Source organism: Ambystoma mexicanum, chromosome 5q, assembly GCF_040938575.1.
Source record: "Ambystoma mexicanum isolate Mex_15411 chromosome 5q, UKY_AmexF1_1, whole genome shotgun sequence".
Lineage (NCBI taxonomy): Eukaryota > Metazoa > Chordata > Amphibia > Caudata > Ambystomatidae > Ambystoma > Ambystoma mexicanum.
In genome coordinates, this window is record NC_090933.1 from 244986703 (window position 1) to 245011981 (window position 25279).

At 44.8% G+C, this 25279-nt stretch overlaps 1 protein-coding gene across 15 annotated transcripts in view; it reads right to left on the minus strand.

Annotated features, from left to right (window-relative positions):
• Positions 1-25279, minus strand: part of PTPRM (protein tyrosine phosphatase receptor type M) — a 2094608-nt gene that overhangs the window by 547524 nt on the left and 1521805 nt on the right. For 8 of the 15 annotated variants that reach the window (XM_069620757.1, XM_069620756.1, XM_069620753.1 and 5 more), the window contains one exon: positions 8918-8947. The exons of the other annotated variants lie outside the window; for them this stretch is intronic. In XM_069620757.1, coding sequence (XP_069476858.1) covers positions 8918-8947 — 30 coding nt within the window. The remainder of the gene's footprint in view (positions 1-8917; positions 8948-25279) is intronic. 15 annotated transcript variants of the gene reach the window in all.

Genomic DNA, 25279 nt, shown 5'->3' on the forward strand with positions numbered 1-25279 from the left:
ATGTTATCAAGTACAAATTTATTTTATAATTTCCACAAATTGTTAATACAATGCAGAGAAGTTTCTAAATATGTGGTGTATTGCTGTTAGTGCAGTTCATGGTCGATACATGTGTACAAGGCTGTTACATCCATGGTGGCCATCAGATATTGCTCTTTCCATTCTATTTGGCTCAAATTCTCCAGTACGTGCATGTTGTCCCTCGTGTAATAGTCTAATTTGTAGACCTTTGGTCGTAGGATGTTATCTATGTATCTTGACATGTTCTCAGTAGCTCATCCTATGCCACTGACAATGGGTCTAACATCTGGTAAACTGGTATACTCCTTGTGAATTTTTCACAGAAGGTATATTGTAGGTATTTTGGGTCTAGTGGTTATCAGAAAGGATCTCTCACCAACATTAATCAGGAGTTTGCTGTGCCATTTGTAAATTAAGGATTTGAGATTTTGTGTAGTTTCGTTCACACAACTTTTGCTAATTTCCATATAGCAGCCTGGGATGTTCAAATGCAGGTTTGCTATATTAATATAATCCTTTCTGTTTAGGACAACAATGTTACCCATTTGTCTGCCCCCTTGATGATAATGTCTCTGTCTAGCGTTAGGTCTTTGATTGCTGATTGCTCCCTTTCTTGTTGTATTTGTGGTTTTCTTTGTCAATTCTTGTTTCAATGTCCTTAATTACAGCCTTGTGGAAGGCATCTATACAGTTACCTTGCTGGATGATGGGGATGAACTTAGATTTAGGTCTGAGCCCACTCTTTTTTAGTATATTACAGTGGATTCCTAAGTGGTCGATCAATTCATGTGGCATGTGTCCCCTTTCCCCAGCACGCAACCCGCAACAATATAGAACTGCCATTTTGGTACCTTTCAAGGTACTGTACAACACCTCCATTGCTGGCATATGGTCAGACACCTCTGTAAGCCACTGAATGTAATACTACTGCAAAAGTGCCAGACAATGTGTAAAAGTGAACCCTAACCAGAAAACGTATCCTTGCATGTTATTGTTCCTGTTCCATATCTCATCGCCGGAAGGATAGCCCAGGACAATGCGTTTTTCTTTGGACCAAGACAACGCAGAGCAATATAGGTTTGAATCGCAGTCCCGTGCTTAGAGTGGTCTCTGCTATTAAGTGCGTTATGAAATACTAATTAATTTAATAACCCTCTTTGTGAAGAACCTCCTCTATTATTTCAGCAATGTTCTGAAATAGAGATTATGGAGCTGGCTCAACTCCAGGTGACTTGGGAAGGGGCCCTCTTTGGCTTGTGGCTATGTGTGCCCCCTGAGAATGGTTTGAGGCCTGTAGGAGACACTGAGGAAGACTATTAGGAAAAAGAACCGCATGGGGCCTAAATACCTTCAACTCTCTCTTCCTAAATATCTTCCTTCCTGAGCCCTTCGCTCATCCATCTCCAACTCCCTCAGGGTCAGCCGCTTCTCGAAGCAACGAGTTGGGGGTCGATCTCTCGTCGTGGCAGGGGCCTCCCTCTGGAACAGCCTTCCTGCCTCCCTGAAACTTGAGGAGAACCATCTCCGGTTCCGGAAGCACCTCAAAACCTTCCTCTTTGCTTCTGCTTTCTCTCTCCCTCTCCCCTGCTAAAGTCTCGACTGAATCTGCACCGAATCTGCAACTGGGCCACTCTCACCGACCTCGGTCCTGGTCCCAGCCACTCTCCTCTTGCACTGCCTCCCTGGCAACCCCTGCACTGAGGGACTGTCTCTGTATCCCTACAGCCCCCCCCCTTTCCCAGCACTTGTCTGCACTTACCTTGCACTTGCCACCAGCTGGCCCTATTTATTTACTTTCTCTACTTACTTGTACTGCACTTCCCCCCTCCCCTTCCCCTTGCACTTTTCCCTTCCCCCTACCCCTGCACTTGCGCGGTCTGAATGACACCTGGCCTAGTAGGATCGTTGTCTGTCTTCCCCTTGTTCCCCCCTCCCTGCCTCGTCGCGCCTTGAAACACTTGTGTATAGGCGCGTTACAAATGCCATATCATATCATATCATGGCAAACTCCTAATGAAAACCGTTCTTTACCTGACAGGTGTTGACTTGAGAGGTAAAAGTCCTAGTAGGTCACACTAGGCATTGCACCTCACCAAGTTAGATAGAGGTTTGGGAAGGCTCCCAGCCTTCCGACCAACATACTGCAGGGGTTTGGGGGGAATGAGCATGTGTAGTGTTCAAATTCTGAACAGCTCTCTCTGAACTTTTTTTCCTGTCCCAGAATACTTACTTAGGGTAATGAGTGCAGTCCCAGGTCAGCCATCTACACTCATTTGCCATTCTCTAATGTTTGTTGCACATGGTATGCAGTAAGAGAAATATAGAGACAGAAAGAGAGAGAGAGTAAATAACAGCATTTTGACAATTAAAAAGTGAGAAAGTAAAAATTAGGTATTACCCAAATTGTTCGAACACAATTGTTCGAATTACCTAATTGACCGAAAGTCAAGGGTCCAAATTGACGTTTGCACAATTGACCACACAATATGGGGTTGCGGGGGGTTTCCCCCCGTATATATGTAACAATTGACCTTCACAATTCGGTCAATGTGCAAAGGTCAATTGTGATTCGAACAATTGTAGTTGGAACATTTCGTATACAACCAAAAATTAGACATGTCTGCAGAAGCCAGGGATAGCAGGTGGGTGGAGCGTGCTTTGTAATGCTTTTCCGTGCCTCGATATGCCTTGCCATACGTGAATTCTTGATTGCTGCCTAGGGTGATTGATGTGTTTCACCATGGCTGTATGTCAGGCTGCACCCTGTATTACTCAGCCCCCTCTTTGATTAAAAACATGTGTTATTATGCACATGCTTGATGTTTGCTACCTGATCTGCACCCTATTAATCTTCTCTACCTCCTACCATAACCGACTCTCTATACCAAATACAACCACCACCTCATTGCTAAGCACAGAAAAAAACCTTTAATAAACAGACTAGGGCCACCACACACGCACACCAAAGCCCTAACCAAATCCCACCGATCACCCCATATAACCATAGTGCTGAAACTTATCATAACAAGCATCAGCAAGATGCGCAAAATGTGAGTCCACCTCAGGGGGTAACCAGGCTACGTCTCAAAAGATTATGTGCCAAAAACACCTATAAACTTATCCGTACACAGAGTATTTTCTCTTACAACCTGCACACATCAACACAACAGCAAAGCCGTGTTGCATTACTCCATCTGGTCCCACCGACCAAACGCAACCCATTCTCTTGGAGTTCCAAGTAAAAATGGCAACTGCTGCACTATATTAAACCCAACAACATTACACTTTTATAGTACTACTGTTGTTTCCAAGGAGGATAAGAAAAAAACAACACGTAACTCACCAAATGGCTGCCCATTGAAATACGAGAGAAGGTCACGTGCCTGCAATGTAGAGACTATTTGTTGCTATGCAAACAAAGAATATTATTTAATGTCAATGAATGTACAATATGTTTGCAAAATAGAAAAGGCACAATCGGCTGCCACAAGACTGATGAAGTGCAGCATGAGAGCAAGAGCTGCGACTGGAATCATTTTCATGGAAACCACAGCAATCAAGCCTGCGGCCTACCTGTACGCTTTCATCGTGGCCTCATTGATGCTGGAAAAAAGCAACCCGATGCACAAATTCTTTTTTAGCCAATTGCTTTCATAATTATGTGCCGGTACAAGTCGCTATATAGTGGGAAAAAACCCGCCCCTTTCCTTCATGCGGCATGCTTATAAAACCAATCATTTGCAAACAACGGGGCAACCTCTATAAAAAGAATGAGGAAAATGGCTAGCAGTGAATAGGTTCATTTACAAGATCGGACGGGCCGTATGTCAACAGGGTAGACTGTGCATTATACCAAAGAAAATCACCTGGTTCCATTAAACTAATACTTTAGAAATCAATCCTGTGTGAATAGACAGAAATTGCATTGACAATACCCTTTGTTAGCAAACCCTGAGAGAATTCAATGGAAAAACAATCAAGGAAATGCTATCATGACTAAAGCAAAAAACACCCAAAGGTGAAGTTGTAGAGTAACCTCAATCTGAAACCTTTCCTTTAGTGATGAAATCATGGTTACAGCAAGGTGACATCATTAATGACATCAGTTGTAATGGCGATGCGCCCATAAGAAATAGAAAATGTAAGACGGGTGGAGAGGATAGGAAGATTCAAAACCGAGTTAGAAGGATCTTACCGAGTTAGAAGGATCCTACATGATGGTATGTGTATTATATAGTGTTAAGATCCCACTGGGGCCACCAATTTGTGAATTGCAGCTTCCAGATACTATCTAGATGTTAGTGTCATGGCTAATAGCATAACACTTGAGCTGATTTCCATAAACTGGTAGGGCTGGTGATTCTTTAGGCTGTCCGAGACAAAGTGCATGAAGGTTTCATCCCTAGCTAGGGGATTTGACAAAGAAATGGAGGTGATGAAGAATGCTCAGGGCATTGAATCCTAGGCTAAATTTGGCGTTGCAGCAATCGATTCTGGAATTGGTGCAGTGCATTAAATCTTTATATTGGATTTGTGCATGATTGCAATTTACAAGGGATTTGTGCATGAACAAAAAGCAAATAGTAGGGTGTTGATAGAAGGGGGCGACCCACAATGCACACAGAGGAGAAAAAAGGTAGAAGAGAACACTGTACGAGTAAACAGAGGTAAGATGAGATTGGAAAAAATAAGAATACTGCAGAGATGGACAAGTGGAAAAACGACTTATAAGAAGTAGTGGAGATGGCAGAAAAAGGTTAAAAAAGGAGGGGAAGGAAAAAAGACAGCATCTAAAATGTGTCTGGCAACAAGAAGACATGATATGAAAAAGTGGGCAAGAAAAGGGCACAAAATGCGATTGATGCTTAACTTTTCTAGATGGGTCCATCCTTGTTCTTTCTCTTGTATGTGTATGTGTGCATGTCTGTTATCTGTCTCTATCTTTCACGCATGACATGACAGGTTATTTATAACGCGCTTAATACCCAGAGGTTTCTAAACGCGGACCTGGGGATCAAACCTGTGTTGCTTCATTTCGTCTTGCTTCCAAGTCGAGCACGTTGGCCCTGAGCTATCCTCCCGAGCATCTGTCCACTCTTTCCTCTCTCCTGTATTGATAAATGCACCACTGGTTTATTCTACTGTATTTACCTGAGACATGCTGATGGAGGTGTTGGTAAATCAAATGTATGTTATATGGGGAGGGGGGCATTTACTTCCAGAGCCATCACATGTACTGAGCACTGGTGTAAGAAAAAGGAATATACAGCTTTTTACATTTTTTTACTCCGTGTCCTTTTGGGTTTTTGTGAAACATTTAATGTGACAATTGGCACCATATCAACTTTCCAGGAAGTTCAAGCCGTTATCCTCACATGGAGGATTAAGAAGCAGAAGGAAGCAGAATAAAAAGAAGAAGCAATTTGAGAAGATTCCATCCGATATCAGCGGTGCTTATCAATTACAGCAGTACATTTCTTTTATAATGCCGTAGATGATGTGATTCCTTGGTAAATAGAAAAGGTTTTGGAAACTATACTTATGTAAATAGCCAGCACGCAACCGCCACCATCTTTCATGGGAACATGGGGACTTCCCCGCAACACCGAAGCAGTCATTTCCTAACCCCCTTTCCAGCTATTCTTATTATTGTGTGTCTTTGCCCATTTCGTTCGCATCTCAGTAGTTGGGTGACAGGAAAGTGTGACCTTTTTTGCCCCAATATGCAGCCATATTTGAAGCAGGCTGATGGGGGTATAGTGAGCAGGAAGGTGGGAAGTCCATCTGGTGATGATCTGATGCAACAGATGGAATTTGCCTCCACAGTACTTTCCTGTTGAGGGCAGAGGTGGGAGGGTGTTAGAGTGAGCATATCTTTGCAGTCATCTCTGCAGAGTGGAGGGCAATTTGGAATGAGACCATAGAGATGCTTGAGCTATGGCTGCAGCTTCTTTGCCGCTTCCATCATGGAGTTTGAAATCAGTTACAGCTGGAAGGTGTCATCATTTCATGTGGGCCCTCAGATCAACCCTGGAAACCAGTGGCACCGAGTATGAGGGTGTTTGAGGGCCCAGCCCATCAACCCCCCGGGAAAAATAGTCTGTTTCTATACGTCCAATGGAAGTTCTCTAATAGGTGTCCACCAGCGCCTCCCAGTAAATTCAAAAGTTGGCTCCCCTGCTGGAAACCGATATCCAGGGCTGCTAGAAATGTGTGTCATACGTGAAGCTATTTCCAGGTTTCAACGAGGCTACTGCACTGCATGAATCTCCCAGATCTCAGGATTGATTGCTGCACTTATATGATTCTATGCCAAGCCAACTTTGTATGTCACCTTTAACCTTTTCAAAATAAACTTCATCTAGCTGTACCAAGTGCATAACTCCTTCCTACTGATTTGAACCCTATATCTGCCCACCATTTTCTGGTGTTTATCGCACTCCATTTCGTGAGAGGTGTATTTTGCACATTTAAGTAACTTTGGGTCTCAACCTAAATTACTAGGGGAATCCAGACGTGGACCCCTTGCTCACTATTCTTAGAGAGGCACAGCTCCACCCTACTGCTGATGAGGTTCAACCAGACCGAAACCTGTGTCTGGGGTTGCTGTTGGTTCTCTTGTTCAGAGGAGAATTGCTTAGTATTTCTGTGCTGGACTGCCCTAGGGCAGGACAAAGACTGATATGTTTTGGATATTTCTCCTCTGTGAAAGATAGTGAGCTAAAGACTCTGGGTAAGTCTCTCGTAACCGGGACTAATGCCTGGCAGAGGGACTCCCAGGACCCCCCTGGTTTTTTGATGGTCAACATCATATTTCCAACGTTTCTTATTCCTCACTATATTATTGGCCTAAAACATGAGAGACTGAGGCAAGTTGTATTATCTCCTTGAGTGGGTGAGGAGGATAAGTGCTTACGGTCTTGAGATGAGCGGGTGTGGTACATACATGTTAAATGGCTGAGACTACTGGAAACAGGTGTCAGGTACCATATGCCCCCTGGGCCTCGCACTTGCCGCAGCACTAGCGCACTTCGGTTACGACCCATGAGAGTGGTATCTTCCTGCCCTTAACCCATGTTCTGACGGGACTGGGTGCTCTTGGTCCCTATTGCCCCCCACGCACTTCTTGTTTCTGTTCACCTACATAATCTGAATGTACCATGCCTTGTAAGATCGTTGTCTTATGTTCCCTATGTCTTCCGCTCCCATACATGGTTGCGCTTTGAAACACTTGTGTATAAGCGCATAATAAATGAACAATTAACCAATCAATCTGTGTGCAGTCGGGAGGGAGTTGGAAATGATAAGCAGCATCCACTTTTGGAAACGCTGTGTTGCGTGAATACAAGAATTGAGTGACCAGTGTTATTAAATATCTAGTGAGCTTTGTACAAAAAGTTGCCCATGATTTCACAATGTAACACCATCCCCCAACCACCATTACTGTAGTAACGGGATAGTTTCTTAAAGTGAAGTGCAACAAGTCCAAACATTGGGGGGTTGTCTTTTTTAATAGAAGACGAGTTATCAATATTGAAGTCACAGCGTTCTATCTTTTCACCTCAGTACATCAGGCCTAGTATGCTAGTTTTTTCTGTTGGATCATTCGGAAACATCAAGGCCTAAGAATGATTACTGTATTCCCTTGCTCCCTCCTGCATTGAAGCGCCCACCTGTGTATAAGCGCTGTATAAATAAACCATTACAATTACATATGCACATTTGACAGTTCTCAATCAGAAAGGTAACACATTGCAGTATGTGCCCATAATTGAACCTGGGACCCTTAAACACAGAATGAACAGTATAGGGAACGCGCTGTCAAAAATGACAGATGTCCCTTTTCCAGAGAGTGCTTCACTCTGCTCTTAGCAAACATGATACTGTGCTTCACATATTTCCGGAAATATGCTCGAATGCTTTGCTCTGTAACGTATAGAAAGCTACCTGCCAACCCTGCAACCGGGGAGCAGGCGAACAGAGTGCCTGGCAGCACACAACTACATGCAATGTCTAGACAACGGTGACCAACTTTCCAACTGGTTAACCCTTTAACTACTGCAAGGCATGCTCTGTCACAAGTTGGCCCAGCCTCACTCATCCTCTCTCCACTTTCCCCATGTCCATGCCTCCCTCAGAACCACTCTTTCCAACTTAGGCGGGGGCAGGATGCGCAATGCTTCGGACAAGCCTCAGCGTTGTAAGACCAGTGCTGTGGCGATTGGCAGAGTATTGTACCAGGTTAGCATAACATAACCTGCTGTTTTTGTACCCTTTCAGGATGTGCAGCTTAGCAAAACCTGTAAGCAGGCTACATTAAAATTAATACCCAACATTAAAAAACCAAAATGTATGTGATAACTATCCATAGCTCAGCTTCTGCTGTGGGTGCAGTTTAGGCAGTTTCCCCTGGAGATAAGTGCACACTTTCTTTTACAAAACCACATCTTTCTTAATTCTTTCTATTCTCGCATTGCTTCCTTTGCAAATGCCAAAAACCAACCCGTACATTCATGGTTTAAGCGCAACACTTTTCTTTTCCATAACAAAATGGACAGACGGGTTTTACCTGTGAAAAAAAACACTGTGCTTTAAATGTATAAATCAATTTTGGAAATTATCATAGGGCTCGAGAGTAGCGTCTCGGCACTCTCTCACACAACATGTCAAAATGCACAGCTATAAAGTGAACAGCGCAACAGAAATGACATACAGTAACACAACGAACTGCAAATGCGAACATGTTCAGTTGAAATGACATTGATTTGCCAAACATGATTGTGTAATTACAATATCAGTCAAGTGCGGACTTCGGGTGGTTAGCATTCACAACTCATGCATGGAAAAAACATGGCAGAAAGCATGTCAGTGGCAAGGCACAAAAAGTGCTACTTACAGATAATAAGTGTAGGAGTGGGTGCTTCTTCTGCCAGGGAAGGATTTAGGCAGTGGTAGGAAAGGTGAAATGGAAGGAAAGAAAAGCCAAACATTAATGCATGAAAAATCAAGATGACCTGATACGGTGATATGAATGAGAGGTTAATGGTCGCATGAGAAGCAGCAGCGCATCACAGGTAAAACATGCAACATGTGGAGAATACATGGCAGGGTGGACTGGGCGGCACTCGAGAGCAATGCGATGGAATACACTGCAATGACTAGAAGAGAATCCCATTCACGCTCTTGTCTGTGCATGATTGCATACGTGTTCTGTGGCCTGTCCACTAACTCTGCGGGGCGCGTGGGGGGGTATGCGATGGATGTGCTCTGACTACCGCCAGCATTCAAACAGTGCCCAAAGGGAAAGCCATCTTGGACTCAGTCAACAGTGGTAAAGTCCTAAAAAAAAGCGGGGGAGTTATTCAAGGCACCAGAAATTAGAATATCAAGATGCCCTCTGAAAACAGTGGGGGGGGGAACTCCTGAAATAAGTGTGGGGATTCAATCCACTTGCGTGTTCCCTCGACTTAAGCTCCAATAGGAAACACTACGCCAGTCGCTCCTGCGTCTCTTGTCCTCCACCACTGCAAGACGTATATAAGGGGAGCGTTCTGAGGTAGCAATGGCGGCAGGAGTGCAAGAGAAGGGAATCGCCATTCTTTTGCTCGTCCACTCTGCTTTCCTGCCTTTTCTTTGCGACTCTACGGGGTGCTACCATGTTCTATGGCAAATTTATAAAGCGGGTTAACCAGGGATGCAAAAAAATAAATACAATATAGTCTTTGTTTGCAAACTATTACTCCTTAGGCTATTTAATAGAACTACAAATTAGATATGTAATATTCTAAACGTTCCATGAAAGAAAAACAAGTGCACATTCTAACTTGGCCCAATTAATTTTCAGACAATTCCCACCTAAAATCTGCACTGCACTGCTTCCTGGGACATACAGTGTGTACATTTAAGCTGCATTTACATTTGCTAACATGCGCAGTCGCGTTTTTTCATCCATGCTGCAAATGTTTGTTCAAAGAATTTTTTGTTAAAACAAATTCTTGGAGCAACAGATCACAAAGGACTGAAGTCCCCCTAATCAGATAATGTCGCATGAGAGCGCCTACAGGAAGCCATGGGAAAGCCCACAAGAAAAGAAGGGGAGAGGGTAGGGTCAGGAAGGGTTATCATTTGAACTACATGTAACAGACCATACATTTCATGTATGTTCTATGCCATGCCTAGTGTCGCTATTCATAACCTGCGATTGATCAATTCTATGACAAAGTCCCCAAATCACGTAGAAACCCAATTATGCTCTCAAACAACTAAGCCACCACACAGACAACGCAATTGGGATAGATGTCCATCCTACTCAGACAATCCTAGAACATATAAGCCATCCACTGCAATCTGCTAGACGTGTCCCTCATAATCCCCGCACACAGCTGAATACCACCTTAAGCAAAGGGCTCCCCTTGCAAACGAGCTGCACGCAGCAGCTTTGGACATGCACCTTGCTTCATTGAATTGAACAAACCTCCAGGATATCCTAATCTAAAGGCAGGGACACATTAAAGGTGGATTTCAACAGGGAAACAAACCTTCAGCCCATACAGAGGGCACCCAAGCACGACTTACTACCCCACTCCCGCCACTGACTTGGACTACGGTCCCTGGGGGTGTTCTACCCACAGCGATTTGAGAACATGCCAATGGTAAAAAAGGCGCTAGACAAATGCCCAGCAACATAACAGAATATGTCTTTGCCAGTCATTGATGTAGTTCACTGTGTTTGGGTTTTCAGAGGGATGCAGTGTGTGCAGAGAGTAATTTAGCCCCAGAGCTAAAAAGCAGAGCATTGCAATGTTGCTGCAAGGGCCAAAGAAAGCAATATCTTCCATTATTAGCTGGGCATCACAAACACCCACTCAGAAACTCGCAGCTCATCGCCAAAGAATCCAACAGAGAGATGGGCAGCAAAGGCAAAGAAAGGGTTTATTTCCACACAGCTGTGCAGAAAAGGGTTGGGGAACCAGCATAGTATACCTGTCCCAACATGCAGCACGAGCACAGAAACCTGTGGGTTCTTATACAGTTTCACGCAGCGAACCTCATACAGAAATGTCAGTGACATACATTTTGTCTATTACATTAACAGTGGACATCCTAATGCTGCATCACGTGGGCATGACTTTAGCGGTCCTTCCGAGGTAGGTGCAATACTTCTCAGCCCACCTGCTATTCGGGAGCTTCCCGTCACACCTAATTGTACCAAAACTGCAGATTCAGTGTTCACCTGGCTAGCATTCCGGGTCTCAGGCAACTAACCCCACCTTCCTGATCTAATGTGGGGCATACAGGTAGACGCGGCAGACAATGTCTTACCTAGTATGCTTGCCAATTAATCAGTGGCGTCGCTAGGGAAAGGGCCTGGGGGGGCAGTGCCTTCCCTCTGAAATCCTGTGCCCCCCCTTGTGCCTGCCCTACCTAAGGCGAGCAGTAACCATGTTCTCTGCGCATGGTTTTATTTGTGACACTCACCGAGGCAAAAGTCTGCATATCACACGGCAATACTCCTTTTGTCTCAAAGCGAGCAGTGATAGAGCAGCTTGCAGCCCCTCCCATCAGAATGTAGCCCCAAAACTGCTAATGATGGGCCATTAGTCACTGAATTGTTTCGTGCCTGCATTCTGATGGGAGGGGAAGTGCAGTGCGGTGCGGGTAGTTGGTGTGCACAAAAGCCTCTCTGCAGGAGTGCCTGTGATGTCACACATAACCTTTCATAGGTGGCCCCCCTACATTTGTCTGTGCCCCCCTACTTTTGTCTTTGGCCCCCTCTCTGCCCCTCCTAAATTTGATTCCTGGCGACGCCACTGCAACTAATCGGTATTCATTCGGCGCCACCTGATCCAGCAGGGCTGCGGCCGCTATGTCATTGCCACAGTGGCGGCGACCATTTTGCACCATTCGAGGCTCATGTACATCCACAGATGGCTGCCAGTTTCAACACCCATCAAGCCATAGATTACTGGATTTATGAAGATGTTTACAGGGTCACATATACTTTTTCTATTATATGTTAATAAGGATGGTGTCCCTGATCAACAATAGAATATGTGCAATGACCGCGTAGTATATAGCTTTGACTCCAACAAGTCTACTGTCCTTTATGCCTATTACACCAAAATATGTATACACTGACTAAGGGTAATCTGCTGTTACTGGCCTGCTGCCTTTCATACACGTCAGAAGAGGACATAACGCAAGTACCCTTTGTAAGACCGATCTTCTTATTAGCGTCAGATGGCTCCGCTTCTGCTTGTAATCTCACCCTGCCTGTTTCAGTGTCCAGATAGCCATCCATCCCAGGAAGAACCAACAGTTTCCTCTAACGTGGGTTCCAAAAATCTAGTACTACATGAAGTCAGTTTTGCACGGATCTCCACGGACTCCCCCAAAAAGCTATTATTCAACATGCAAGGGCCAGCCCTGGTGTATGGCCTGTGGGAGCTGTTCGCGGCCAAAGGACAGTGAGGGCAAAAGGGACACTTGGAATCCCCCTGCCCAAGAACTAACACAACGCGGGGGGGTCCTCATCCCTGAGACTGCTCCTTTGAGCCTCATGCTATGGAAGAAAAACACACTTGAATCAGTGCATCCATTTCACTGCAGCTGAATCGCAAAGTCTAGTTCGGCCACTAAAAGAAAGCTTCTTAATGTGATTTAATCACAATTCGCAGCTACAGTCACCGGGCATTCAGTGGGAGCTGTAAGGATGTGCACGGGTAGAAGAAAAAGATTGCTTCCTACATCTTCTCACTCTCATTGTAAACCCATGCACACATCTGACATTCTGCAACAAAGCACCCACACACACTTCTGGGCTGTGGATTGTGTCAAAGAACTTATAAAGCGAGGCACCGGTGCAAGATGGGAGCTGGTGCAGATTTGCCTCCGGCTGTCTGCTGCAGGCTCTGCTTTGAAAAACTGGCTTTCATCTCATTTTCTTTCTCATCTCGGTCCATATTTGCCAAGGGATTTTACCATTGAGATAGAAAGGAGAAGGAAAAAACACCAGCAAATAGATCGGCTTATGATTATGTGGATTTTCCTAACAGAATTATTCCATAATTGTCAATTGCTCAACGAGATTGCAGCCACTGTGATGGTGAACCTATTTTGCGAAATCCAGGAAAGTATTTGCCACAGCAACAAAAAAAAGTGGATTTTCTTTTGGCGTCCACTGACTCAGCTTCGGTGTCATGAATAAGGAAAGGCCTTTGTAGGTCAGCATAAAAGTGGAGCGTGCATCGAACACTGGAGGCCTTCACAAGGATCAGACCAGCTTCTGTAAGAGCAAGGCCCTTTAAGGGATAAAGTTCTCCAAATGTGGAGGAATCTCGGTTTAAACTTTATTGAGTTTATGAATTACACTTCAGATTTGCAATTTATTTGCTGGCCATCAGACAGGACATTACAAAGATTGAATTGATAAATCTCCGTGCACCAACGCCAACAAACAGCAAGGTTGAAGACCTGCCATTGGCTTTGAAGTACACAGGTCTTGTATTTGCACCGATTCAACCACTGCATTTTATGAATTACACTTGAGAATTATTTTCAAAACCTGGTTGTCAGATTGTAACCAAATGTCCCCAGTTTCCAAACTAGGAGCACGTGCATCCTACTCGTGGCAACGCAGGCACATTAGAGCACATGGCCTCCACATGCTTTTTGGTCACTGCCATCACCTTTTATAATTGGCCTTTATTAAAAGACCTACATCAAAGCCATTCTTCACTCACAAACTTTCCTCCCACCTGCAGCACATGGTGGCAATTCAATACAAAATATCTTATTTTTTAACATTTCTACATCTGGTTTCAGTTTACCTGAAAATATTTTAGCCATGGATGTTCTTGCCTCTTCTGACACGTCTACTTCTTTCATCATCAACTCTGACTTAATTATTCCATAGGCTTGTGGCCTTGACTCCAGTATCTTTCACCTTGGAGATCTGCAACATTTTACCCAGCTCCCTTGACAAACTGCAGTTGTGGCTAACCAATTACCCCTGCCTGACCACAATCAGCGGGATGTGCCTGACCCTCACAATTCTTAGTCTGCATCTTCCTCTTCCCAGAACCAAAGTGGTGAAAAGAGGTAATCTTCACTGCTCTTGGTGGTCTCTTCTTCGGCCCAGTGCTGTCAAATGGTAAATGTGGAAGATTGAGGGGAACTGTCTTACAAAAGCCCATAAAGGTTGGGGATGGGTTAGGTTGGTTGTCACTAGGGGACCGGGGATACCATGTCTCGCCTAAGGGTACCCCGCTCCCAATCCTCAAGGTTCCTCCACCCAAGTAATCCTCCCTCACTTCCCCGCCCCGAGGGTCAGGATCCAATAGCGATGGCCTTTCCCTGGCCAACTACGAGGAGGGTCCAGGGAGTCTAGGAGTGAGAATACCCTCAGGTTTCTCACAATAAGCATCACTGATCATGATCCTCTCAGGATTAAATGAAGCAGAGGACTGGCTGAAAGCCCTACAAGCTTGGTCATTTGACCATAAGCTTCCGCTAGACCCTATATTTTGCACTCTGACTCAGGTGAGATTAGTGAAGTTTGTGGAACTCCACTCCTGTTCCACACACAGCTTAAGTATCTGGCATAGTTACGCAGAGTGGTTAAAAGCTAATGTATAAGGTCCTATTGCTAGGAGAATGAGGAGAAAGCAAACTGTGCATGTATGGTTATGAGTTTGGAGGGCCAACACTAAGTGGCCCCAAGGGAAGGGATCCCTTAACCTTTATATTACAAGAACTGGCAATTTCAAGGGTGACTTTAGGCATGATGCATGAGGACACTGACTCCGACAACTTACATTTGTATTGAGATTGTACGGTCATAGAAAGTGAAAGCATGGGGCTGGTGTTGTCTCAACAAACAGGTCATATACTGCTGGTACGCATAAACATTAATTAAGAGACAGGTCCTGCCAAGAGTTTTAATTGTGCAGGCGTAATTTTATCAGGATATCATTCCTATATGTGACAAATAGTGACATTGCTTAAACTGCTTTGCCGTCAAGTAATGCTGGATTCTCGTTGAACTGAACATACGAAATACAGCAGAGGAAATAAAGAGACAAGCAACCTTGAATGGAGGAGAAAGAATCCTATCCAGGGGCAAGCTTTTGATTTGGGAATGTGCTTCAGGGGCAGAGCGGCGCTGCACAGCAGAGCCAGCAATATTGTGTAGGAAGATAGGGAGCAAGGAAGGACGCCGGAAAACCAACACCGAGAGTGGCAAGCCATGGTTACATGGAGGAACCATGTAACCATGGAGGAACCATCTAACCTCCTTTCCGAATATGAAGAAGGAGAATGCAGAGACGTGCAGAGTCCAGACAGCACATGCTGACATATCGGAGAAGCCGGAAAGGATAACAAACAAAAGTCACCACATGGAGATGCTATCCCGCTGGATTAGACCTGACTGTAACAGAGATACCAGGGTTGCCTAGGGCAGAAGGAGGCAAGTGGAAGAAAGAGAGCAGGAAGCCATAATGTGTTACGGAAGCCCTAGAAACCTGACTCCCGAACATTGGCCACAGCCAAAGAGATGATCAATGCTACAGAATCAGAGGGGTCAGGAGAACCCTATTGAAACAAGTGACATTGTGCATTATTTGAGTAGAAGTGAACCTGGAAGGTTCCATCAAGCAAAACTAAAGCCAAGAGGGGAACAACCAAATTGGTGGAAACGGGATAAAGGAAACATCCCTCCATTAAAAGGATATACGACTTTGGATTTATATCAAGACTTGCAACTTTTCCTAAGGAAGTTAAAGCAGGAGTTGAAGAGACTTTTTTGGTGAACTGACAATGAACATTTTATTTGGAACTGAGAATAATATCCAGACAGATATTACCAAAACCTGGGATGGACAAAGCCTGAACCAGAAGCACAGTGCTCTGGTTTAATGTATGTTGATTTTACACAGTGGTAGGGCCAAATAGCGATTGGGTTTTGTTTTGAGGACTACTTTTTATTTTAACAATAGACAAGCACTCTTAACTTAGTTTTTTAGGCAGGGAAATCGCTCTTAGCAGTCAGAATATTTAAGCATTTTCCTTTTTAGTTTAATAAACACACTTAAAACCTCTTGGTTCGCCACAAGGTCATCTTGTTTAATGGATTGCTTTTCCTGGTGACATGACTTTTCGTGAAGCAACTGCAGTGTGGGTCTTTACCATGCCGCATTTGCTTCACAGAAAAAGTCAAGCGTGGAGTTGGGAACTTGTGGGGGTTTGGCGGGAGAGTTTTGGTAAGGTGTAGTGGCAAGACTGAGTAAAAAGGGGCAGGCCGCCCAATGCATTCAAGAGTGAAGGGAAGGCACTATAGATTGAAATAAAGGTGCAATGTACCCTCGGAGCACCCCTAAACATGGGAGCCTGTAGGTTTTGGGGCTGTTCTGGGGGATGGAGGGGCGTGGATGAGCTTAGTTGTTTGGGTCTGATGGGGAACCACTAGAAAGGAGAAGGACACGGCACAGGCATGCAAAAGCATTATAGCAGAGACAGCCACACAAAAAGACAGGACAAAAAAGGCATAGAACTATTTTCCTACATACTAGTGGTAGCTTGTAAGTTACAGTCTAAAACATCTGGAAAACCACAGGATGCAGGGCTCTGCTTTAATGACTGGGCTTTATAGACTCTTTTATATTCGGGTTAGAGGGGGATTCATGTTGTTTCGTCCCTCCAAATTAAATATATTAAGTATCGGCCATGAATCAGTGCCCAAAACTAGTTTAAAGGCCAGGGTTGCAGGCACTGTTCCTTCTCCACCACCAGGTTTGGTGCTAAAGGAGAAGGTGGACCAGTCCAGGCATATAAACAACATGCCTTTTCCCGAGTTAGTTCTTTGAGGAATGCTAGTGATCTGCTATGTTCCTCAATTCAATATGCTTCCATTGATCAGACTGTGGCTAATTTGAGGTTGATGAGACCCAATACTTTTATATCAAATAAGTTGATGAGATCAGCATTCTTGCTGCGCCCCGCCCATCGCAATGATTTCTGTTTACTGAGCTTTTGGGTTGAAGGAGAATTTTAACTGGACTAATGGACTCCCGTGGGCTAAGCAGGCAGTGTTGCATTGATACTGGGTGTGTGGCATGTGGTTGGGTCTTCCTAGAGATCCTTGATGACTTACCTTCTATGAGAAGGTCCAGATCATAGGGGATTTCGTCCATAGCCATGAAACAGACAAAACATGAGTGTGAGAACCACAAAGAGGTTTTTGGGCAATGAAGTTGATTAGCAACAAGGGCAGCTAGACTACCTTGATAGAAAGAAGAGGGATTCCAGCAGCCTATTCTGCTTTGAAGCCAGAAACTGTCTTTGCATCAGGTTCTTGTGCTTCTTACTGAGGTAATTTATGCAGCCCGCCAGAGACAGCCCTTCTCAAGGTGCATCACTGAAGCCACACGCGGCTTGAAAGCAAAGTGTCATAGCAGGACATTGTTTGCTGAGGTTAAGGGTGGAAAAGTCTTATTGACAATATTTGGAGGATTTGATCAGAAATGTTTGTGGCCTCTCTTCTATTCAGGTATTCCTGTGTTATACGTGTTTCCAGACACTGTAGGCAGTGCTGATTTTGGTAATGTTCTTTCGGTGGGCACTGGTGCATGCAGCACTGGGCTGGGGCGTGGTGTCAGTTGTGCAAAGTAGGAATGCTAGCTCTCTGGAGTTTGCAATTGTAGTGGCCCCGTGGGTTTGATATGTGTAGGGTTAAGATAAGTGTGGTGTTATTGTCAAATAGGAGCTCTGTCATTGAGGCACTCAACAATCAAATGGTATTCAGCACAATGGTATTCTGTACTTTAAAAGAAATGTCATCTGTCCATTGAAAGGCAATGTGGTCTTCTGTGGCCTCCATGTCCCAGGCCTTCGGTATAGCACTCCGGGCACTCTGTCTCATTTGTAGACCAAGACTTTCTGAATCATGAATCCCATAGCAGAATAAAAGAGGATACGGTTTCCGACTGTACTTATATATCTGGTCCTCCTGCGTGCCATTGTGGCTTCTATATCTCCAAAGGAAAGAGAGCGGCAGCCTAAGGGATAGAATTACACTCTGTTGTTGATTGGCTTTAATCTTACGCATTGTTGTATTAGCTACTTTTAGTCATCAAATGACACTGGAGGGGCTGGTTTTTCCACAAAACAGGAAAGACATGACCAGTATACATTGGTGGAAGCTTGCAGGTTTGATGCTATCTTTGGCGAGCATGTGCATTTCTCATTAAGATTTCTTGATTTTTTAGACTGGAGTAGGTTTTCTTACCATTTTCAGGGGAATTTTGCATTAGCAAAGTTGTCTCATTATTCGAACAAGACCATCTGCAGGGAAGCCAGATCCAGTTGGTCCATCAAGTGTGAGTTTATCTAGTATCCGTTCGAAGAATGACCTCCGAGGAAGGCGACTGGGGAAGGAGGCTGCATGATGTGGATCCAGATAATGCACACCACAGATACCTGGTGCTGTCCAATTATGGCTCTTCAGGAATATTTAGATCTGAGGTCATACCACGTGAGGGAGCCTGCTGCTGATCGGGAGGCACCAATAGCAGGAAATGGGCTCGGTTGACATTTCAGGAAACCAGCCAAGATAGGACTGGCATTTCAGCAAACGCACCAGGTCAACAAACCTGGGAGGTTGTAAGTGATATAAAAGGAAGCAACCAGCATTTCCCGGTTCATAAAGTCCCAGACATAAGCAGGATGAGCCGAGGGGTCCGCTTTGCTTGCATGGGCCATTGCCGCCCAGTGCAGAAGCGAAAAACGGATATAAGTACCCGGAAAGCCAGGCTCAGGGACAAACTCACAGCAGAAGAAGGCCATCAATCCAATGAATGGTTCATTCACAACAAGAGTTAGACCCATTCATTTTCACCCAAGTTACTATTGCATGAGCGGAAAGAGGTACTGGCGAGTTTTCTCACATGACCGTAGGGAGCAGTGGTGACCTGGAAATTAATTATTTTGTATATCAGGAAGGAGAGCTGAAAAAACACAATGACGTGAAGGACCTCAAAATTAAACATTTTAGGTTGATATTGTAAGAAGCAAATTCAAACAAAAAAGAAACAGGTTGGTCGCAAAGCACTTTGTGTGTAGTCATGTAGAAAACACACACATTGCAGCACCCGGACTGCTCCAGCCAAAGAATGCATCCCAGCCAACCTGACAAGGATCAGAATGGAAGAGAGCGAAACCAAAGCAAAGGGCTGATTTCAATAGAAATAAATGACTAACAGACTTTAAAGTGCAACAGAGTGTCATGCTTCCTCAGTATCGGGGCATTTTAGATACCCGATACCCCTTTAGGAAACACTCTCGTGGACGGCTGTGAAGGGTTCCCAGCAGAAAGAGTCTGTACCTTTCTTCGTCTTGCAGAAGTGATGTCCACCAGAAAAGCAGCTGAACATCTGTGCTTGCCACCGGCTTGAATGGTTTCTTGCAGATATCCGTACATTGAAGAAGTTGACACAAGCCTTGAAAGTAGCGCTTAACCACTGGCTTGGCTATTGAGGTGGTTTAGTCTGAGTTGGGATAGGTGCCTATAGCCAAAAAGGGGAGAACACCACATGTGTCACCCCTTGGTTAAGTCCCCACTTATGGTTCACTGATGATTCTGGCTGGCTCATAGTTCGCCTCACTATTCTCCAGTTCCGCAGAATGGATGGCCTAGAGGTGGATACCTTGGTGAACTGCCCAATCCCAGATTAATACTGCCAGCAGGGTTTTGACCCTGTACCACCCGTATGTACGCAGTGTTATGGAAGGCGCCCAACTGGGGGAAGTGCGAGGTGGTATATAAGATGTTCTAGTTCGACTTGTACTGGTGCAGGCTTACACTGGACTCTCATGATTATGGTCTTCAACTGTACTTATTTTACCAACTTCAAAAGGAAGGCCTGAGTCCATCCCACCCAAATTCTAACCTGTAACCTGTAGATTATGCAACCAACTCAGCAGAAGGTGCATTAACATTTGCCTCTCCAGATGTTTTGGACTACAACCCCCATGAGCCCTAGCCAGGATAACAAGCATTGGCGTTTATGGTTGTTCTTTGCATTATGCATTTATAGGCACCAGGGTGCAAGGAGGAGAGTGCAATGTTTTAAAGGAGGACCCATAAGGGGCATGGGTGTGAAAGAGGATGAGAAGGAAGGGGAATAGAGCAAGGGAGGATGAGGGTGCCATCAATCATGAGCAAGAGGAAATACGAGTGAGAAAGGTTGAACGTGTGAGGGTAAGAAATAAAGCAAGTGTGTAAGAGGAAGGATGAGATGGGGTAGAGAGTGAGGTGGGTGAGTGGGTTGTAGAGACAGTTGGGTGGTGGTAGAAAGAGTGGGCGTAGGGTGGGTTGGGGTAGCGAGTGGGGGAAAGAGTGAGGGTAGGGTGGGGTTGGTGGGGATAGAGAGAGTGGGGTAGGGTTAGGCGGGTTAGAGAGAGTGGGATTCCTGAAGAGCTCACCAGGAAAGTGACATGCTCTAAAGCTAAAATGACCTGAAATGACACATACCTCAAACCAAAACTGTCAGCTTTGTTGATGCATGTTTGTAATCGGACTTCAGTGCACAGAAGAGAATTCAAATGGCTGAAGGCACACTTTGTTAAGACATTTCTATTACATCAGTAGCCATTTATAGCTGTAATTAAGCCATTAACTAAGCAAACGGCTTAGAAATAACCAACAGGCCAAAGTCTGATGTTACTGCTTGATAGCAGATCCCAGGAGGATGGGTATTGGGAAGGGAGGGGCAGGCAGTGCGTAGGAATAGCCGTAGGGATTAGCAGGGGCAGTCAATGGTCGGTAAATACCCAAACACCCACAAGATGTCAACTCCCTCCTACCCATATTACAATGTTATGCAGTGGCACAAAAGCACCACTGAATGGCCTAAACTACAATAAAAGTCCAGTGCATGCAAATTACTCTGCTCCAACCTACAATATTAATTTCCCCTTTTAATGTTATCCACTCCAATAGAACACGTTTTATCACACTCGTGATTAAACTCTGTAACAAGAACATCTGACATATCAGACGATTAAGAAATATAGACATTTTAATACCCACTTTCAATGGCTTTTACTTTGTCACTGAATTTGCCCCAGGACACAACAGCCCTTTCACAGATTCCAGCTTTCATTTGTCAATTCAATATTATCAGACTTATTACTCCCTGCCTTCCCACTGGAGGGTGAATGGGTACATTAGCTAAACCTATTCACTTACTCTGCGAAAGCTCTACCGGCCGCCCAGTTACCAGATGATGAAACATAACCGTTTCAAAATAATCACCTCAACGGTACTCTGGTTTATTCTGAGAAGGATAAAGGCCCGAGTCAAGCACACGTGACGGTGACATAGGACTGCCTGCCCTAGCCAGGCCCACCTTTCAGGGGTAGCGGCCTCATGATATGGAGCAATTCATAACCCACTTAAGTGGTCCTGTATCACACTTAAAATGCTGAAAGGTTGAGTGAGGCCCACGCGACATCTAGCAGCCTGCCCACCAATAAGAACCATTCATATTATCTACCTCAGTGGTATGTAAGCATGTCTTTCTTAACCATGGAAAAAGTTTCAGGCATAAAAATGACCACCGTAGCATGCCTACATGCTTTCATACTGAGCTGCTGTGAACAGCTCCCCATATTATTTGAATTTATTACATTTATAAAATGGAAAATTTAGAGCCAGGGACATCTGTCTTAAATCTAAATGCCCTGAACAGGCGTGAAAAAAATACAATTAATATTCCTCCCTTTTGCGATACATTTCGACATAAAGGATGAACTGACATGCGAACAACTCTGCCTCGGTTCGATTATCCTTTGTCTATGTAGCAGCCAAACATTTGAACATGTTGTTGCTCGGCTGAGTTACCTTCGAGAGGCACCTGCTTTTCATGACCTATATGACGCTATCCAGCTCGCTCTCAGGATACAAATAATTCATTCTCAAATGTACCATCTTGAATATAAAAGCTTCTAGTACAATGTTTCCCAATCCATGTGCTACCATTTTACACCTGGGGGATACATGGATTGCTTAAGGAAGCCCTCCCAATATGGACTTGTCCATTGCCTCGGCTCAGTCTCAAAGCGGTGCTGCACAAAATGCCACCTTCTCAACAAGCAAGAATGCCAACTTACCTAAGTTCCATTACCCCCTCATCACCTTCAATTTATTACAGGAAAGGGTGCTTCCAACCCTTCCTGTCATTATATTACTCCCCGTAATTAGGACATTCCTCAACTTCTTCACCCACCTGTCCTCTCTGTGCCACAGTGCCATTGTCCCTTTACCGCTCCTCTTTTTTATCCCTCTGTAGACACAAAAACCCCCCAAAAAAACGGTATGCAACGGAAAACGGCTTGACCCACACTAATGCATACCAGTAAACCGCACTGAATCGATTTAACGCATGAAAGCGGATTGTTGAATTAGGACGGATTTCAAGCGAAATAACGAAGTTCATGGCAGAAAGTGGACGCCCCTTGTCAATCGCACTCCACGGAAAGTAGAGCGACGAAATAGCCTGATTTATGCAACGTTTTCCTATGGGGTTGCGCCATTATAAAACACTTCCATGAATCAGGCCGTAGAATGTTGTAGGTGTTCGGCCACTGTGGCGCGACATGTGAACAGCAAGAGAACGCGGGAACCGGGAACCTGCGGGGTCCTTCCCGGTGCACTTCCCTTCTTCTTCCTTTGCATGACAAACGTCTTCTCCTTTCACAGCTGAAAGGGAACCTGGTCCATAGAGTTGTGTTTTAAGGTCAAGTAGGTGGCTCCGAAATGCGAAACATCTAATTTTAGCATCACAATTTTCTCGTTACAAGAGACTAAGCGCGGGACACATACTTCTAACACAGTTTTGCTTGACCCCTCTAGAGGACTCCTCATATGAACTCTGGAACATTTATGAGAGGGAACGGGCATTCCTTGAACCAACTCTGGCACATGTATTTGAGGATAGATGCACATATATGTGAGGGGAGCTCATCCAGGGGGGAAAGGACTTGCGAGAAGGATGCGCTTTTAGGACATGCATGAGAGGGGAATTTCAAGCCAACTGCAACATGGAGTGGGACTTGCGCTCGGGCGGTTTGAAGACGGAATTGGGCAGCTTCCTCAGGCGCCGTCTGTGGCAACTCTCTTGTCTTAACACTAGCCCGCTTCCCACTCCTTTGTTCCTCTCCCGACTCATTTAAATCCCATGCAACAAAACCCTCTGACTCAAACTCTTGTTTTGTTCGTTGTTCCAGCAGTGCCCTGTTTGGCTGCAGCCTGGGTTGGGGGATAGGGTAACACCCTTCTCTCCACCCCCTACAACCAGTGGGGGATCTCACACGCTCCAAGGGCGCACTCCTGCAAGCTTGCCGACATTGCTTTACCCTGGAATTATGAAAGCCCTGAAACGACGTTGCCATTACAAATTTGTATTCACTCTCAGCGTAAGCTGGGGCTGTTTCTGCTCCCTCCTTCCCGTTTTCACTACAGAGTAATGCCTGCCTCCCCCAGGCACCACCTCTCTAGTGCTCTCAAACCACCTCCTTTGGAGAATCGTACTGGTCCGTCCCTCGCCTTTTCTGAAGTAACAAGATGCTGACCACAAACAACTCATGGTGCCGCAGTATGGCACAATGGAGGTGGGCAAGCAGCATGCAGCTAGGGGGTGAGGCCGAGCGGAGGCTATGTCCTCCGCCTCGTCTCGCAGAGATCACTTTGTCCTCCTTCTTGAACAGACACGTGACATGTGACAGTACTCCTGATTGGGAGAAAATACGTTAAGCAAGCCACTATTGGATTCCCTCCCTGTAGTACTATAGAAATTAACACTTTGTGCGTTGGCGATTGTATAGCACAGCATTTCCAGCTGTCATGCCAACCACCAAGACTGCTTCTTGGAATAACTTAGCAGCAATGTTTTGTCAAAATTTGGTGGCTTATGCCACCAAAAAGCACCACAACCAATAAATGGTGGGAGATCATGTAAGTTGTGGTCCAAAACACCTGGAGAGCTGTAGGTTTCACACCGCACATCTTTTGCAATATCTTACTGTAGCGTTTCAATATGCTGTCTAATATAGATAACAGTCACAGATGCACAAGACATTTATCTTGCTAACCGCACATCATCTCACCCACAACCTGCACTTTCACATACCTCTCTCATCATGCAGCCTAGCCTCCATTTGAAGGTATCCAAAAAGGGATTTTCACACAAACCATCCCAGTCATCCTACCCGTGTTCACACTCTTTTCTCCTGAACTTCCCTGGAAGATTTATGTTTCTGTTGTTTAAAACTCTTTTTCTTAGGTATATGCAGGGCATGTAATAAACAGCTTACACACCCCAACAGCCTATGACGTAGGCAGGGCATCAATAACAGTGGTCCATACCTAACAGCCGAACACCCCTCTCCCTCAAAATAGAAACATTCCGTGTATTTATACTCAGAGTTGAAGCCCCCAACCGCCACCCCAAAATAATAATAGTAACAATAATAATACACACATTTTACAGGATTGCTTAGCATTGCATACATAGATGGAGTCCGCTCGGTTGAAATTATTGTTTCGCCTCCCATTTACCAACGTCTTTTAGGAGGTAGTATTTGGGGCATCCCGTGTTCGTGCTGCCTGTTCTAGCCTGGTACCGGTCCTAATGACAGATAGGTAGGTAGGGGCCTTCATATATTACAGTCTTAGTCGATGTATGTGTCTAGTTGAACCCTGAATTGGTCTGCCTATACAGTCTTGCGCCACTTTCTAAGGACGGAACATTCAAGCAAGCAATGTTTAGTAATCGTGGCTAGGCAGGCTTGTTCAGTGGGGGCCTTGTCTGTTTTCCAGTGTGTGATTAGAAGTTTACAGGCTAAGACGAGAATTATGTGTATCAGTTTTCTTATAATAGTCTCGGTATGCCAGTATTCTTCATTTGAGCCAAACAGCATTGGCCCAGGGAGCCAGCTCGATCGTGATATTGGGAACCCGGGTAACCAGTTTGTGAACTATTTTCCAATATGTCTTGATCATTGGACATGTACACATGATATGGCCAATTGTGCCTAAGTCATTACAATGTCTCCAGCAAGCGGATATTGTGTGACATTGATGTTATGTTTTCGAAATAATCGTAGATATCGCCTACGTCTATTGGGGTGTTTAAGTCATTGGACCATCATGTTGCAAGTGTTAAGTTGCGGTTGGTATTATTGGCGGTAAATATGGTGT